At 43.2% G+C, this 17,430-nt stretch overlaps 1 protein-coding gene across 1 annotated transcript; it reads left to right on the forward strand.

The window, feature by feature from the left end:
• Window positions 1-1,824: 1,824 nt before the first annotated feature.
• On the forward strand, window positions 1,825-17,123 carry FSHB (follicle stimulating hormone subunit beta). The gene is made up of 3 exons (XM_081883383.1): window positions 1,825-1,960; window positions 15,967-16,126; window positions 16,648-17,123. The coding sequence occupies exons 2-3, from the start codon at window positions 15,968-15,970 to the stop codon at window positions 16,882-16,884; spliced, it is 396 nt and encodes a 131-aa protein (XP_081739509.1). The 5' UTR covers window positions 1,825-1,960; window position 15,967; the 3' UTR covers window positions 16,885-17,123.
• Window positions 17,124-17,430: the final 307 nt, after the last annotated feature.

The raw sequence follows: 17,430 nt of genomic DNA on the forward strand, positions 1-17,430 counted from the left end.
AAGAATAAGACTTAATACTGATCTTTCCCTCCCAAGAGGAAGAAATGTTGTTATTTCACCAGGCGTTTAATGGATTTTAACTGTATGTTTTAACTTTTGCTGGCTTTGGGGTTCGATATCATTGTTTTTGTACTGGTTTCAATGTTCTTGAATGTTGTGTTTTTACTATTGTGAAGGCCCATGGAGGTCCTGATGGGAGGTAAAAAGCAAATGACAAGTGTTTGTATAAATAAACAAACAATTAGACTACTATAATGCTGAAATCCATTTGTAGCATAGATGCACCCCTAAAAACATTCAGTGTTCTCAAATCAACCAGTGAAAGCCTTCGGGAATCTTTGCCCCATCTCTCTTTGCTATTTGACAGTAAGTTTGTAGTCATTTTCACTTGATCTGGAAGGTCTCTTAAAACATTAAGAGGACCAGTATGTTGAACAGAAAGAAGAGCGCTTTTCCCCAGAGCATGCCACTGTTAATAGGGCGACGTGCGATTTTAGACAAAGAGGGCATTTCTGAGATTTGCCTAAAGGGTGTTGTTCTGTGGCTTCAGGCAAGGCTTCTCAACACATCCTCCACATCTGACAGGTGTTGTTATGCGAGTATCCTTCTTCTTATTCCCAGAATGTCATCACATGCTTAGAAAGCACATGTATTTAATTTGGATGACAGCTGCAGGGCCAATGTGAAAATTTGATAAAGAGGTAATTCGGGCAGGAAATTAAGAATCTGAAGTGGCATGGAGATCACAGTCTTATCTTGCAGCTAGATGTTGCCCATTGATTCACAGGGTTTAACAAAGAAAAGGGGGCATCAAGCAGAAAATGTCAAAGATAACAGCAAAATTTGAGGACGGGGAGGAATAAATGATAGCTCTGAGTTTGAGATTCCTGTCTGCCCAGAATTGGACAGAGGGAACAGTTGCCTAGAGAATACAGCAATTCCTTTAGTGTCTGCTCATGTATAATTCCAATATAAAACGGATGCTTTCCTATAATGGTGCACTTGACGAAGAGGGCTCTTGCCTGCATTGATGCCACAATAAAATGGTTAGTTTCAAAACTGTTACAGCAATTCATCATGGTATAAAATGATAAGTTTTTACTTGCCTCTTTCTATTGTCAAATCAAATGTTCGCTTTTCCCAATATCACTGAGTCGATGAGAGCTAGAAACTCAGGCCTTTAAAAAAATTGTAACTGTAGCACAAGCGGATTGGATAGAGTGTGGATTTTCCCACTTTCTGCTAAAAGCCATACATGTCTCTGAGAGGAAGCATGCCAAATAACCCTGTGTTTGCCCCCTAATGGATCCCAGCAGGGATTGGGGAATGCTTGTTAGCTCTGGGGCAATCCTTTGTCTTGGATGGAGGAGAGGTTGTAATCTCTGCCTGCCCCTCCAAACACTGGGGATCCCATTAAAGAGATCCGGGGGGGAGGAGTCATGTCTGTGTGCCCAGGCGGGGCCAGGGCCAAAGGCACTCCCCCAAATAGTGGTCCCTGCAGTAGTCACCCTATGTGATGTACATACGTCTTAGGAACGTGGCTTGACCACGCATGACTTCCGGTGGGCCCCAAGCCCAAGCCAAACTTCTTTCATCTGTTTTCAATAAAGTTGTGGCCTATTTCAATCCAAACCAGTCTTAGTGGTTTTTTATTTATCTAGGGTTGGGAGCATGATGCCTGGACCCGCAATGCTTATTGGCTCTGAGCAAGAGCAACAGGAGTTCTAGAAGGAAACAGGAACAATTTGCTGTGTTACCTGCTGGTCACACACACACACACACAGCAGCTGTGTGTACAGTATTAAGGAAAAAGGGAAGCAGTGATACGGACAACATCAAAGCCACTGCTCTCCTTTCTTACAGTTCTTTAAGTGGGAAAGGACTCTCTCAAGCAGATGACTGACAACTCTTCAAATGGAGGACTGCCCTCCGTAAAGCAGGGCACATGGACCCCCTAAGTGTGAGTAGAAAGCCGTGGGTAACTCCTGTGGTGAGCTCTAGGTTTTTTTGGACTACAATTCCCATACAACCAACACAATTAATGATCAGGAATGATTGGAGTTGTAGTCCACTGAATGTGAAGGGGGCTACACTGGCTTTCCCTTATGGAGAACAATAGAAGCGTTTTGTGACACAGATTGCTATTGGAGTGAGGGAAGAGATAGAAAGAGTGGGCTGAGCTGACTTTTTGAAGCTGTATAAACTAACAGCAAAGGGGGCTAAAGAGCCACCCTCTCTGGAGATCTGATATGAGGCTGCAAAGCTTGCTTTGTCGGTGTCTTTCAGCTGTGTGCTTCTACCCATGCTCAACCTGTATATTTGTAAATAAACTCAAATATTGCAAAACACAGTAAACCTCCAGGAATTCTTCCTACCAAAGGAAATGTGTGTTTTTTTTATTTTTAAAGAATGATAATGAATTCATTAATCTTGACACTTTTCGGGAAATGTAATTTATCTTTTCTGAAAGGCTGTAGTCTCAAGTAAAACTGTTTTGAAACAAGACCTGACATGAGTTCTGGTCGGTGCCCATGTTAATCAAAAACATAGCATGTGGGTTGCCTTCTTTTGCTTCGCTTCCCATGACTTTTCTACTGTGAAATCCTGAATTAATGTCTTCATTAGGATGTGGGAATATTGCGCCATTTAGCCCAGATTCTCTACAGCTTTTTTGTGGAGATATGTCATTTACTATTTGTCCAGGTTTGGTTGCATTAGTGCAGGAAGCTCACTGTCGAGCCTAGCAAACAAATTAAACGGTTATTTTTCATTGCAGAAAGAACAATGCTTGCTAGGATTCAGAGTGACATTAAGGAAGAAAAACTCTTGGGCTAGACCAACCGCCCGCCCCCATCCCCCAGAAAAAAGGATATGAGGAGAATATCCAGATAAATGAATTCTTTTACCCAGTGGAATCCCAGGAGAAAATAAGTAGACAGAAACAGAAGTGTGCAGAATACAAAATGTGGTGATGGCTGCCACTGTGGATGGATTTAAAGGGGGATTAGACATATACATAGAGGATAAGGCTATCAATAGTGACTAGGCATGATGGCTTCACACTACCCCCCAGGAAGAGAGGCAGTCTGAAATCTAGTCACTGGAGAACAGCAGTGGGAGAGGACTATTGTTCGCAAGTGGGCAGTAGCTTGTGGACTTGCTAGAAGCATCTGGCTGGTCACTGTGGGAAACGTTATGCCATATGAGAGAGGAGTTTGGTCCCGCTTCAGCAGAGCTATTCTTGTGTTCCAAAATGGTGTGAGGAGGGGTCTGTATATTTGTGGATTCCACCAAACCTTGAAATTGGAGCAACACAAAGTCGTGCCAAAAAATGTGAGGCAGGCATCTCTTGCTGCAGGAACTAGATTGAAAAGCAGGGCTTAATTGTGTGTTTCGGAACTTTTCCATGTGTAGCACAGGTTCCAAGCTGTTGGCATTTGGAGGCTCTTGCAGACTCTCCAGATGTTCCTGTTTTCCAAGGATGTCCCTGATTTAGAGAAGCCATCCCGGTTTCTGATTTGATCCCGGAATGTCCCACTTTTCCTTAGGATGTCCCTATTTTTATTGGAGAAATGTTGGGAGGTATGGAGTTATCCAACCCCTGAGCCGTCTGAAGGCAATCCTGTATAGGGAAGGTTTTTTTAATGTTTAATGTTTTGTTATGTTTTTATATATGTTGGAAGCTGCCCAGAGTTGCTGGGGCAACCCAGTAAGATGTGTGGGGTATAAATAGTAAAATTATCATTATGGAATGGGACGTTCCTATTTTCATTGGTTAAATTTTGGATGGTATGCTATTGTTTTGTTCCAGTCCTGGTTGTCTGAATCCACCTTAGTTGTCAGATTGTTTTCTAGCTGTTGCATGCATCACTTCCTCCTGAAATGTGAGCTGAAGACACTGATACACAAGGGTTGGCAATATATCAAAATGAGCAGGACTCCCATCCTATACATTTAAGAATCGTGTAGAAAACGAGATTTATTTTTCAGGATTAGAAGTTCTGAACATTCACTTTTTTACAAAATGAATAAAAATGCTGGAACGCTGTCCTCTTTTGTATCTGGTCACCCTAATTTGCACAATCAGACAAAGATCAGATACAGTCTTCCCAGGCAGCCCAAAATCTATGGAATCTCACTGCTGGTCATTACTATAGGATGGTACAAAGGGAATAATCCAACAGCCTCAAACAAAATCTTCTTACAGCATGATCCTAAACATGTTTGCACAAAAATCATTAACAGTGAATACAATTGGACCAGTTCTGACACAATAATAATCAGCCTTCATAGAATTATGCTCCTAAGAATAATATCCACAAAGGTTTGTAAACACACAATTATATTACTCCCTGCTCCACCCAAGGTTCTTTCCTTGGAATTCCACAGGGAATTTACATTCTGTTATTACAGTTTTCATTATGCATTTCTCCATGAAGGAAAACCATTTCACTGAGCATCCTGCACACTGATTTCCAAAGGGGGTGCCATTCAGTGAAGCTGTTAAATCACTCCCATTATCAGTGTAGCAGGCCTGGGTTCCGCATTTGGGAAGCAGACAGGACTTCTCTTATGAATGCCCTGATTACTTTTTTTTTAATGAAAAGGCATAACAAAGAGGCAGACATAATTAAGTCACATGTTTTCCATCCCTGTGTCTCCATCCAGAAAACATTTTACATGTTGATTTCTCTCTGTTGCCCAGTTCAGTAGTGGCATAGCTACAGTGACAGCATGATGGTCCTATTGAGATGTGGCAAACCACACTGAGTTCCATTGTTTCGTTGCAATGCAGGGTTGCATTCAGCATAATGCATTGTTTCGTTGCAATGCAGGGTTGCATTCAGCACAATATATCCTGGCGGGTCCCTGCCCCCCCCCCCCCGAGCACATTTCAAGTTATCTGCATCTATATTTTTATCTAAGTGGCGTTTTTAAGTTTTAACAATGTACCCTGATACATTATGGTATGGGGGTACAGAAATAGTTGCATGAATAAATAAACATACATTATTCTTAATATACGGTACATTAATTTGTCGAGATTAATCAAATGCATTGTTTGCAATTAATAGAAATAGAAATTTCTATCCTGCCCATTTCCCAAGGATCCTACTTCAGTAATCTTCCTCCGCTGTTTTAACCTTTACCCACAGCAGGTCTGTGTGGTTGTTTAGCCTGAGAGGCAGTAGCAGATCCAAGAACACTCCGTGTTTGAATGAATATTTGAACTACGGTCTCCCAGGAGTGTTAAGTTCAACAGTCTTTTCAGTAGTTTCTCCTCCTGTCCCATTCTTGCTGCCACCTTCTTATTGATGAACCAGCTAAACAATGCCAAATGCTCAGGGAACTTCTGGTGGCAAGTTAACATTTTGTTGGATCAAACTCTAAAGCAAGGGCTCATTATACATATGAAGTACCGGTATGTGCTAAATTCAAAGTTTGGATCAAGTTTCAGAACCATCACTCGCTCTTTCTGGCATAGAGGGGTTTAAATATGCTAATTTAATCACCCACTAGGTGGCAGTGATGGCACATTTAGGCCCACTGTGTAAGACCTGCGGGTCAAATTACCACAGCATGGCCATGGCATATTCAGCAAGATCACTTATTAGCACCTCAGTCAATATGTTTACTTCTAATTAAGTTCAACTGACTTCTGCAAGCTTTATTTTGGAGTAAGCTTCATGTGTCACTCCAGTGTGGGCTCCCACAACCCAATGTAGAAGGAAGTTTAAGAACACCATAAGGAATATTATGGGCTGTATTCAGCTGATAGCCTTATTCAACCTTAGCCTTAGGGCTACACTGAATACAATCGAATACTTTTCCAAAGAGGAACGATGTGCCCTACAGCTCCCATGAAGCAGCATCATGCTTGGCAAAAGGTGACCACGAAAATGACCACCACACTTCCGTGTTTATTGCACCAGTATATTAACGCCCTGTATTTTAATGCTGCATACATGGAGTTATCCCAGGGCTGGCCGGCCCATAAAGTGTGGTGAGGTGGTTGCCTCAGGCGATAGGGAAGGGCAGCAGATCTGGGCTCCAAGAAGAATGCCTCTTGCTGCCTCCTGCACTTGTCACCTTTCACCTCCACCACTTCTTCCTGCTCCTCTCCAGCCTCCTTTTTTCTCCCCCACTGCCTTCAGCACATCGGAGCTTCCCTGGGCCACCTCCGCAGAAAAGGAGGCAGCTATGTGTGGCTTCCATTTTTTGTTTTGCCTTAAGCAGCAAAACATTCTGGGCCAGCCCTGGATCATCTCGTTACATCCTCACCCCCCAAGACTGTGAAGAGCACAACCCTGTGCTCAGAGACAGTCACTTGCCGAAAACCACCCAATGAATTTCACGGATGAGCTTTCTCCTTCTAAATGATACACTCTGAGCCACCCTGGTTCTCATGAGTACAGTAGCACCTTGGTTCTCAAACACCTTGGTACTCAAACAACTTGGAATGCAAACACTGCAAACCCAAAAGTGTCCTGGTTTGCGAACTGTTTTCAGAAGCCAAATGTGCTCCATTTTGAGTGTTACACTTCCGTTTTTAGTGTTATACTGAGGTCCGTCTGCTTTTGCTATTTCTTTTGCATGGGTTTTTTTTGTGTGTGGCTCTTTTTATGACTGTGTGGAACCCAGTTCAGCTACTGATTGATTGATTGATTGATTGATTGTGTGACTGCAATATATTGTTTACTGCTTTCATTTTATGGATCAGTGGTCTTGTTAGATAGTAAAATTCATGTTAAATTGCTGTTTTTTGGGGGGGGTTAAGTGTCTTGAATGGATTAATCCATTTTGCATTACTTTCTATGGGAAAGTGTGCCTTGGTTTTGGAACGGGCTTCTGGAACGGATGAAGTTTGAGAACCAAAGTACCACTGTACTGACTAGAGTTCCAAATCTAGCCTAAGAACCTTTCATTCTGCTGCAGTGCATGGGAATTTAACAAAGCCTCTCGCCGACTCCACCCTGTGCATCCACGCAAAGGCCCTCAGTCGCATTTTCAGTGAGGAACGGTTTTCAAATGCAGACACTATTCAATTTATCCAGAAATATATCCGTTTAACAAGGTCTAAAACATGAAGCAATGAATCAATAATAAATCTCAAAGGCCTCAAAATGAATCCCAGGACAGTTGGTTTTTAATCTACTAAGAACTTAAAGCTGATATGAAGTTTGAAGAATTTGGCAATGATATTGCATTACTTTGCGTCAGGCTTTTGCACTTACACTACCTGAATAACAAATGCAGAGTCTTGCTGTATATAATGAAAGTTACAAGCCCGCTACTGCAACAAAGTGTGGCTAGCTTTTCTAGCTATTTCAAAACTATTGCTGTTTGGTTTCCTTCTGGAGCCATAAAAACAGAGAAGCCAAATTAAAATAAGATTGGAAAATGGCTGTGTGTAAATCACATGAATATAATGAAATAGTTAAGATGACAGATTTAGTGAGAATTAGGAAAGGTGACTCTATTCAGAATAATCTCATAACCAGGTGGGAACCAATGATTGCTGCCAGCCATTGCATAGAGGTACAAGTTTTGCAAAGCTATCCACATTAACCTTGGCACTGTCTAACCCTCTAATTATTGCTAATTGACTGTTTTCCTCTCACAGTACAACAGTGGCTTGTACTTTCTCATCTTTAGTTTTAGTGGTCTGTATTAGGGAAGGAGGGATTCTTATCAATCACCATCCACAATACAGTTTGTAGATACAAATATATACCAGTATATCTGGTATCTCTGTTGCTCCAGCAATTCATGACCACCCTGCTGAGAGCTTCAGGCCCACTCTTGCCTCTCTCCACTGGGCCCAAGGTGGGGCCTGACAGGCTTCATAAGGACTGCTCCTGCCCAGCAGAGAGCGCTGTTTCTTCTTTTAAATTTTTTTTGTGTGTGTGTTTAGTGTTTGAACTGTTTTTAGCTGTGTTGATTGACACCCTATGCCCTTTTAAAATGTGTTGGGGGGGTTATTGGGTTGTTGTTGTTTTTATTTTGATTATGTATTTTGTGGTTTTATATTCTGATTTTATCCTGTGAACTAATCCCACTTTAGCTAATGGGGCCTCCTGCTGCCGCCACGCTGCCGAAGCACGATTTCTGTTCTCATCCTGAAGCAAAGTTCTTAACCCAAGGTAATATTTCTGGGGTAGCAGAGTCTGTAACCTGAAGCGTATGTAACCTGAAGCGTATGTAACCCAAGGTGCCACTGTAGACTGGAAAGAGAAGTTGCTGAATTGCAACTTATTACCAAACTTAAAACCATGGAGAGACCTGGGTCTGAATAGAGACATCGGATTCTTATCTCATTATACATGATACAGCTATTTTTAGCCATCTCACCCCTTGCTTTGTCCTGTAAGACCAATTGCAGTCCTTAACAGTCGTCAACAGGTTTACCACACCTATCAGCCAATCACCCATTCCCACCACCCTTCTGAGTAATACCCCTCCCCACCCTCTCACTATATATAAGGGTCTGGTGACTTCTGTTTCAGTGTATCTGGAGAAATGTGCATGCACACGAAAGCTCATACCAATAACAAACTTAGTTGGTCTCTAAGGTGCTACTGGAAGGAATTTTTAAATTTTGTTTCAACGATAAAAAATGTTCAACTTGTGTGTCAAGTTTAAATATACCATTTGTTTCTCTAGGGAGGAACCTCATTGATCTTAGAAAGGATGGTGTAGAGGGGGGCCAACACTGCAGAGAAGGACCACAGTGCACCCATGTTGCTGTGAGGAAAGGGTAAATGAAAACTAAATGCACTGGCATCTGTCTGACTTTCATTGTAAAGCAATACAGTACTGTGAAAAGCAGTGGGAGAGGTCTGAGCTACAGAAGAAAGGTGGGGGTGCGAATTATTTGATTCCTGAGAGTATGCGGCAGCCTTACACAATAGGCAGCCTAGTATCAATTAGGTTTCCAAGACAAAAGGCTCTGTGTGTATTCACCGCTTGCTCAGAAATAAGGCTATTGAAGCATATCGCAGCTCTTTTGCCTGGAAGCAGAGATTAGGAGCAGCTGTGTGGGCTCTCCCTGCTGTGGGTGCACAAGCAGTATAATAAGGGGGTGTGATTGGGTAGCGCAGGGGGCAGCGGTGGCACTGCAGCGAAAGCTAGGCAAAGCCAATCCAGCAAAGATGATGAGAAAAGTCTTGAAAATACTGTACTTAGCTTTTTTTTTTAACCACAGAGGAAACAGTAGGCTTAAGGTCCCAAATTATATGGGCTCCACAAAATGAGCTACATACCTCTCACTCTTGCAGCACCAGCCCCATCAACACAAAGCCACTTCCAAGATGGAGAAGAGGTGGGGTTGCGGGCTTCATGCCCTCCCCCCATGTGCGTGGGGGCTGGCTTGCAGCCCCCGCGAGATCAGGGAAACCTCGGACGCGTCATCTCCCTTGCCAGCCAATCGGCTGGCCCAGGAGCCATAACCTGCGCTATTTAGGGCTGGTGCAGCCGAGGATTTCCCTCTTTCTCTTTAGGTTTGGCTCTCTGACATTGCTATGGACCTTGGTTGGTCGCCGTTAAGGGGCCTGGTAGGATTTTTTTCCACTTGGCAAATTGGCACCAGCCACTTGGTTTTTCGCCTACCTCGTAGCAAATCGTCACAACTTCCTCGGCATTGGCAGTTAGGGATTGGTAAGGGTATTGTTATGCAGATGAATGGGGGGGGGAGGAAGCGCCATCACCTTCCCCCATATCGAAGGGTAGTCCGGTAAAGGATTCCGGGGGGCGTTGCCCTGTCCGAAGCCTATGGAGGTGTGGGCCTAAGGCACGCCCCCGAGCGGTGACCCTGGGGGAGCTCCTAGTTGACGTGCCTCAGCAGGACTCCCCCTCTGGTGGTTAACCCATGCCGGTCTTCAAGCAATTGGGCTAAAGCCGGTTAGTCGATAGAACCAATGCCTAAGCCAATACCGCTCAAATTCCTGTAATCAATAAAGTTGTGGCCAGTTTTCACCCATTAACCTATAATACCGGTGTCCTGTGTCTTTATTTCCAAGGGGGAGGCGGGAACTCGCCACGCAATAAATAAAAAACAGTATTGTGCCGCTTTAAATAGGCATAGCTTCCCCCTAAGAATCCTGGGCACTGTAGTTTGTTAAGGAAGCCAAAAGCTGTTAGGAGACCCCTATTCCCCACAGCGAGAGACAATCCCCTCATTCCCAGGAGAGAAGGATTAATTGTTAAACCATTCTGGAACTCTGCCACCAGCAAACCCACACAGCCCAAATGTTGCTGCCACCCCAGCCCTGTGTTTGGGGGTCAGCTCCACCCCACTGCACACACCACTACTGGGCACAAGGTGTTGTACAGGATGTTTCAAAAGCCATGGCGAAGGGAGGTTAGAGGAAATAGGTTTGGCCGATGTCAGTAGGCCATAAAAATCAGAACTAAACATGACTTTCAGACTAGGATGCCTACAAGTTGCACGGGCTGCACCAAATCCACTTTAAAAGAAGCAAGGCCATATTTTTATGGAGGGTACACACAATGGCCAGCTGATTTTGTGGAAACACAGCAAGTTTTCTAATGGCAACAAGGACTTCAGGTGCATTGTAACAGACATAGACATCCTGTCTGAATGTGCCTGGGCTGTGTCTCTTGACGCTCTAAAACACAAAACAGGCAGAGAATAGCATTCAGAGATTTAATGATTTTTTTCCCCCAGACATGATAGAAGGAAGTCTGGAATGCTCCAGACAGATAATGGTAAATAGTTTCTAAGCAAGTCTGTAAGCAGTCTGTTTAAACAACTTGGGGTTCATCACTTTGTCACCAATAATGATGTCAAAGCTGGTGTTGTGGTGCAATTTAATAGCATTACAGACAAGAATGTGGAGGCATTTTAAATCTAACAATACCTTCAGCTATAGTGACATGCTGGCACAATTCTTAAAAAGTTATAGTCAAAGCTACACAGAAGTATCACCACCAGGTTTGTCAATATTAAGAGTTGGGAGTAGGGAGAGGGAGAGAATCCTGCTGAGCAGAAAAGGACATATTCCTAACCAATACGCTTTAAAAAAAACCACCTGCCTTTCACAATGGACATCAAAGGAGTTTTTGATACTTTGTGCCTTTCACAAACATATTGTTGAGAACTTCTTCGGACCCTTACTGCATTGTGTAGTATTTCATGAACGCCTATAACCCCTGGACCCAGCAAGTGTTAGAATTATCAAGGCTTGGGGTATTAAGATAGATGCCAGACCTTTCTAATTCCTGGATACAGCCAGTGTTAAAAGCTAAGCAAGCCTTCAAATTCCAGGAAATAGCCAGACTTGCACCTGAGAGATGGGTCATTAAGAGAAGAAAGAATCAAAGGGCTCCTATGAGACGGCAAATGGGTTTCCCTCAACAGATAAAGTCAGAGTTGAGAGGTTAGAGTTAGGAGTGATGTGACCTAGAAGCAAAATAAAGGGTAAAGGTAAAGGGACCCCTGACCATTAGGTCCAGTCGCGGACGACTCTGGTGTTGCAGCGCTCATCTTGCTTTATTGGCCGAGGGAGCCAGCGAACAGCTTCCAGGTCATGTGGCCAGCATGACTAAGCCACTTCTGGTGAACCAGAGCAGCGCACGGAAACGCCATTTACCTTCCCGCCGGAGCGGTACCTATTTATCTACTTGTACTTTGACATGCTTTCGAACTGCTAGGTTGGCAGGAGCTGGGACTGAGCAATGGGAACTCACCCTGTCACAGGGATTCGAACCACCAACCTTCTGATCGGCAAGCCCTAGGCTCTGTGGTTTAGACCACAGCACCACCCGCTGTAAAGTAGCAAGCTGGAAAGCCAGAGAGGCAGATTACGATGCTTGATGTCTGTTTGCATCCAAGACTGTGGCGACGGAAGAAACAATATTCTCTTGGGGTGTTAATGCTGTGAACCCCTCTATTGTAGGCTCAGGTTGTAGATGTGTAAACAAACCATATATCTGCTTTCGTAGATTTTCATGGGTACAGGAATGCAGGTTTTGGTGTCCACGGGAAGACACCCGAGGACACCAAAACCTGCAAACCATATATCATATAGACATCACAATATTTGTTGTGCCTTGTTTCCAAAAGGAAGCAGGAACTCTAGTTAAGCACCTGGAACCCCTGGAATCTCATAATGCTCGGAAATGGGGTGGCAGGCAGCAGTATAAATGTGCTTTAAATGTATGACATGGATGTGACCAAAGATGGGGATGGTTTACTTTCAGCTAAGAAATACATGTTTTAAACCACCATGGTTTTTATCCACCATGGCTCTGAAGAATGTACTAATCTAAATGACATCTATATCCAACTGGACCTCCACCAACCATTACTGAGAGAAGCTTGTTTAATTAGGTGCCCTGCTGGCAGCCCTGACAGAATCCACATTGCTAGCCTTTTCCATTGTAGGAAATTATGAAGGTTATATGGATTTAAACAATGCATTGCTGTACATGTGCTGCAAAACTGCAACTAAACATGGAACAAATCTTTCCAGCAGTTAAGAAGTAGGCCTGGTGATTTATCCAATAGCTTCTATGATTAGTCAACTCAATGTGACATTGTGAGATCACCTCATCAGCCAAGAGCAACAACTGCTACCTTTATAGAGTTTTCGTAATACTCTAGCCACACAATTCTCTGCAGGGCTATTTTACACAGATACAACTGAACAACACAAATCAACTGAAAGCCAAGAAATAGACCTTCTGGAACATCTTTAGGTTGACCTGCGATTTTTTTGCGCTATAAAGATGTAGTTAACTGGTAAATATGTGGAAATGGTCTGCTTGATGATAGGCAATGCTCATACTTCTTAACTTCTGAGGCTCATGCTTCTTAACACAATTTTCATACTATAATTATAAACTTATTTTGCTCCCTAGGCTCTTTTCAACCCCTAGGGTTTCATTCCACCCCCTCCTTCCCATCCCATCAACATGTTGCATTCAACCCTTTGGGAAACTGGTCTAGAAATAAATGATAAAATTGGGAAAAAAGCACAAACGTGATCAAGTCTGCCTTGTCGCCACAAGGCTCTGGGTCATGCAATGACTTCCATAGCCACACATCCAAATGTGGCTTAAAGGTTTAAGCACATTTTAATTTTATGTCTGGAAAAACAGCCAGGTTGGAACACTAGCCACTGTGTAGAGTTTTGTTGAAGCATTGTGAGAAATAACCCACAATTGTGTAGCTCTGGTGGTAATCTAAAACTTCTCTATTGGCAAGGTTGCCCAGTGCAGAAGTGGAAGTTTTTAGTTCAGCCATGGCTCTTGTTAAAACATCCCAAGCTCCTTTTTGCATTTGGCTCATAGGGTATGATATGGAATGATTCCCTTGACCAAGTCCAGCATATATTAGAACTAGCTATAGCTTCCCCCTTGTGTACACAAAGGTTCATTTGTTATCTCATGAACACACACTCTTGTTCTGCATCATTTTGTTTAACAGCAGCCTGGTGGGGTTCTTCTGTCTAGCAGGCAGACTGCCCAGTACTTCTCGGAAGATTGTGTCAGGATTTTGCAGATACTTTTGCAGAGGTCTGCTGTGAGGCAGGGGTAGAAGATAGTTTAGTTTTCGTTACATTCCTCTGTCTTCATAAGTTAGGCGTTTTTTAAGCAGAGCATTATGACATGTGGCTTCTGTTCAGTCACCCTTATGAGGAATCCCCTTCATTTCAGTATCAAGGGGTTCTTCTCAATGGGTTGCTTCTGATGCTTTCTTATTTAGGAAGGCATCCTTTTAATTGTTGGCATTGATGGCTGTGGTCCAAACATATCTTCTCAATATAGACCATTTGTTGTTTAGTCATTTAGTCGTGTCCGACTCTTCATGACCCCATGGACCAGAGCATGCCAGGCACTCCTGTCTTCCACAGCTTCCTGCAGTTTGGTCAAACTCATGTTAGTAGCTTCGAGAACACCATCCAACCATCTCGTCTTCTGTCGTCCTCTGTTTCTCCTTGTGCCCTCCATCTTTCCCAACATCAGGGTCTTTTCCAGGGAGTCTTCTTTTCTCATGAGGTAGCCAAAGTATTGGAGTCTCAGCTTCAGGATTTGTCCTCCCAGTGAGCACTCAGTGGCCAGCATGACTAAGCCACTTCTGGCGAACCAGAGCAGCGCATGGAAATGCCATTTACCTTCCCATCAGAGCGGTACCTATTTATCTACTTGCACTTTGGCATGCTTTCGAACTGCTAGGTTGGCAGGAGCTGAGCCCAAGCAATGGGAGCTCACCCCGTTGCGGGGATTCGAACCGCCGACCTTCTGATCGGCAAGTCCTAGGCTCTGTGGTTTAACCCACAGCGCCACCCGGGTCCCTTAATATAGACCATACACACCTCATATATATTTCCACTGAAGTGGGGTGCGGACAAGTAAATATGTGACTGCTAAGGAAGCAACTTGGACTCTTAAAATGTACTCCTGGACAAGTGGGGCTTGTATTCAGAGTCTTTTAATTTTCCACCAAATGGAAACCTCCCCCCCCCCCCCCGCACTGCAATTTGTTCCTCCCGAGCGACCTCCCAAGCCAAAAGAACAGCACAAAGACAATGCCGAAGCCCCCTCCTCTTGGAACGAGCTACATTCTGGAGTTTCTGGTCAGGGACTTCGAAGTGCAGCTGATCTAAGTAGGACTTGAGGTCACCATCAATCAGTTCAGCAGTGACTTCAAGCCCTGCTTGGATTGGCTGGGATCTTCACTTGTAGTGCACCTTGAGTTCAAACTGCATGGTAAAGTGTGTGGGGGGGAGTCAGCTGATGTCATGGTGATGTCAGGCGGCTGACAGACAGGTGGTCCCACACGCCTGTCAGAGTGGCCCACAAGGCATGGGGCAGCTGTTGATCCAGCCTACCATGTTGAACAAGTTCCCACCCCTGACTGATTTTAAGATCCATGTTTTCGAAGCCTGGATGGAAATTTTTGTTGAGACATAAGAAGATACTGAGACAGACCCTATTGGTCTCTTTAGCTCAATGTTGTTTGCATGAGATCTGTTTTTTAGCAATCATAATAAGGATGGAACCTACATTTATGCATACCACTTTTAATCACGGGCAAACCCTGGAAATTAGAAAGGAATTCCCTGCAGATGGGAGAGTGATATACCTGTATAAAGTGATACACCTGTATAAAGCTCTCTATCCATTTTGTGACCTTGTCTAGTTATTTCCTAACTGCCCAGTGACGTTGCTAATAGGACTCCTGGTATAATACGTAAACCAGCCCCAAGCCAAGGCTTTCTGGTGACATTTTAAAACAGGTACTATTGAAAACACCAGTAAAACCCATGGCCTTCATTTTGCAAGGTTTCGCCCACGCGTCTGGCTACAAATTTGTTCTCTTTCATCAGGGTGTAACCTAATGCCAGTTGTCTTAATACCCCACAAATCCTCCAAGGTGTTTGTTGCATCTAATTTTGTATAAAAGGGCAACGGAAGGCTTTCCGCTCTTTACAGCTACCATAATTCCAGCAAGGCAAGTCTAAGACAGGTAACTTTTCAACAGATTCTTAATTAACACTGCTTCAGAAATGGTAAGGTCTCTGTAGAACTTTTTTTGAAAAAAGCCATTTAAAAAGGAATCATCTCTGCCTTTTTAAATACATTTATTCTGTTTTGTTTGGTTTTTTGGTTTTTTAAAGAATGTAAAGCTTATTTGTAAGAGCAATTGAGATATCTTTCTATTCAGCAGAAATGCCTTTTTTCATTATTTCATTATTTTCTCTCAAGTGTAACTGGATTAAGACTTCATTCTGCTGAACAAATCTCTTATCCTCTGACAATAACCTTAGTACTGTTTTGCTGACTTTACTCTATGAATGTATGCATACGTACCACTATCCTTTCTTTTTAAAAGCTTGCCTTTGTATCAGCATGGGAAGAATGGTAATATTGTCTGCTTCTAAAGATATGTTGAATTGTAAGTCTCAGTGTACTCCAGGACCCCTCTGCTTTGCACTACAGGATGAAGCCGATTAATTTCTTCGTCGTGTTGCTTTTCTGGCAAACTGTTTGCTGCAATCATTGCCAGCTGTCCAATATCACAATAGCACTGGAGAAGGAAGAGTGTGGTTTCTGCATCAGCGTGAACACAACATGGTGTTCTGGCTACTGCTTAACAAAGGTGAGGAGCCAACAGTTTCTCTACTGACTACCTTGTTCAGTATATGCATTTGTATGATTTGTTCACATGAAGATAACGTGTACATTTAAGGACTTCTTCCGCATCAAATTGCATTGAACAGGTTGTTGACTTCTATATTCTCAGTGAACATAGCTTATGTTCAAGGCAGTAAGCACTTTATTGTTTGCTCAAAGAAGAAATTCTGCACACAAAGGAATTTGTTCCAGTTTATATGGTTTCCTATTTTGTTATAGAGCAATGTCACCCACTTGATACAGAACTAGGACAGCTAGTCTTGTAACAAATGTTTCAGATATGATAGGTCTTAAAATAGGAATTGATTTTAGTTTAACAAGCTGTCCAAAGATCACTGAAGTTAGGGAAGAACATAATCAATCACCTTAATTTGGGTTTTGGTAGGGTTTTTCAAAATCAAAGAAAGTCATGGTTAGACACTGCTAAAAGGCCGTTGGTGGCATATGGATTTAACATTCAGACTCTCTTTTTTATGTCATGATTAGGATCTAATTGATCAGAACCTAGCAATGAGATATGTCCAGAACGTCTGCACATTCAAGTCAGTTGTGTACGAGACTATCAAGATCCCAGGCTGTGCTGGTCACGAAGAATCATTTTATTCCTACCCAGTGGCAACAGGATGTCACTGCGGAACCTGCAACACTGACGTCACCGACTGCACCCGGAGAGGCTTGGACCCGAATTATTGTTCGTATGATCAATATGAGATCAGCGAGTGAGGCTTGTCTTTCTCATCTTGCAAAAACTGTACAGTAATGAATGTCGGGGAAAGGGGCAATGTGTGCAGATATTACAGTACGGTTGCATCTTAACTTGTGTTATTTCAATCTTGCATGGTTGAAGGTCAGCCGCTTGAAAATGCCCAAGTTAAATGCAAGGCAGAGAACTTAGAAGCTCTTTTCGTGCTGGGTAACACAAACAGACCTGGTTCAGAAAGAGCTTTAAAGCTCTATGCCTTGCTTGGGGGGGGGGGCTCCAGAAGGCTAGGGATGCTCATATGGGGGGGGGGGGGGTTTCCAAGGATTTGAGTATACACATTTTCATGTATATGCAGAACTTTTGGAACTGAACCCCTGCATAAGATGTGATTGTACTATCCTGCCAACTTTCTCTTTTTTTAAGTATGTGGGCAAAGAATACAACCTGTTGCATTCACCTTCAATGGCTTCATTGTGGCATCTTAAGCAAAAAGTGTTTTCGTCTGTGTCTTTCAAAGCACAGTTCCTTCACAGTCTGCTCCCGATACATCCTCCACTCTTTGAAAT

Source organism: Podarcis melisellensis (assembly GCF_964234715.1).
Source record: "Podarcis melisellensis genome assembly, chromosome: 1".
NCBI classification, from domain to species: Eukaryota; Metazoa; Chordata; class Lepidosauria; order Squamata; family Lacertidae; genus Podarcis; species Podarcis melisellensis.

Bases quoted from the DNA above. Each gene is read 5' to 3' on its own strand.
- FSHB (XM_081883383.1), top strand. From the start codon at position 15,968: ATGAAGCCGATTAATTTCTTCGTCGTGTTGCTTTTCTGGCAAACTGTT. The intron at 16,127-16,647 runs GTGAGGAGCCAA...TGTCATGATTAG, and splicing joins CTGGCTACTGCTTAACAAAG to GATCTAATTGATCAGAACCT.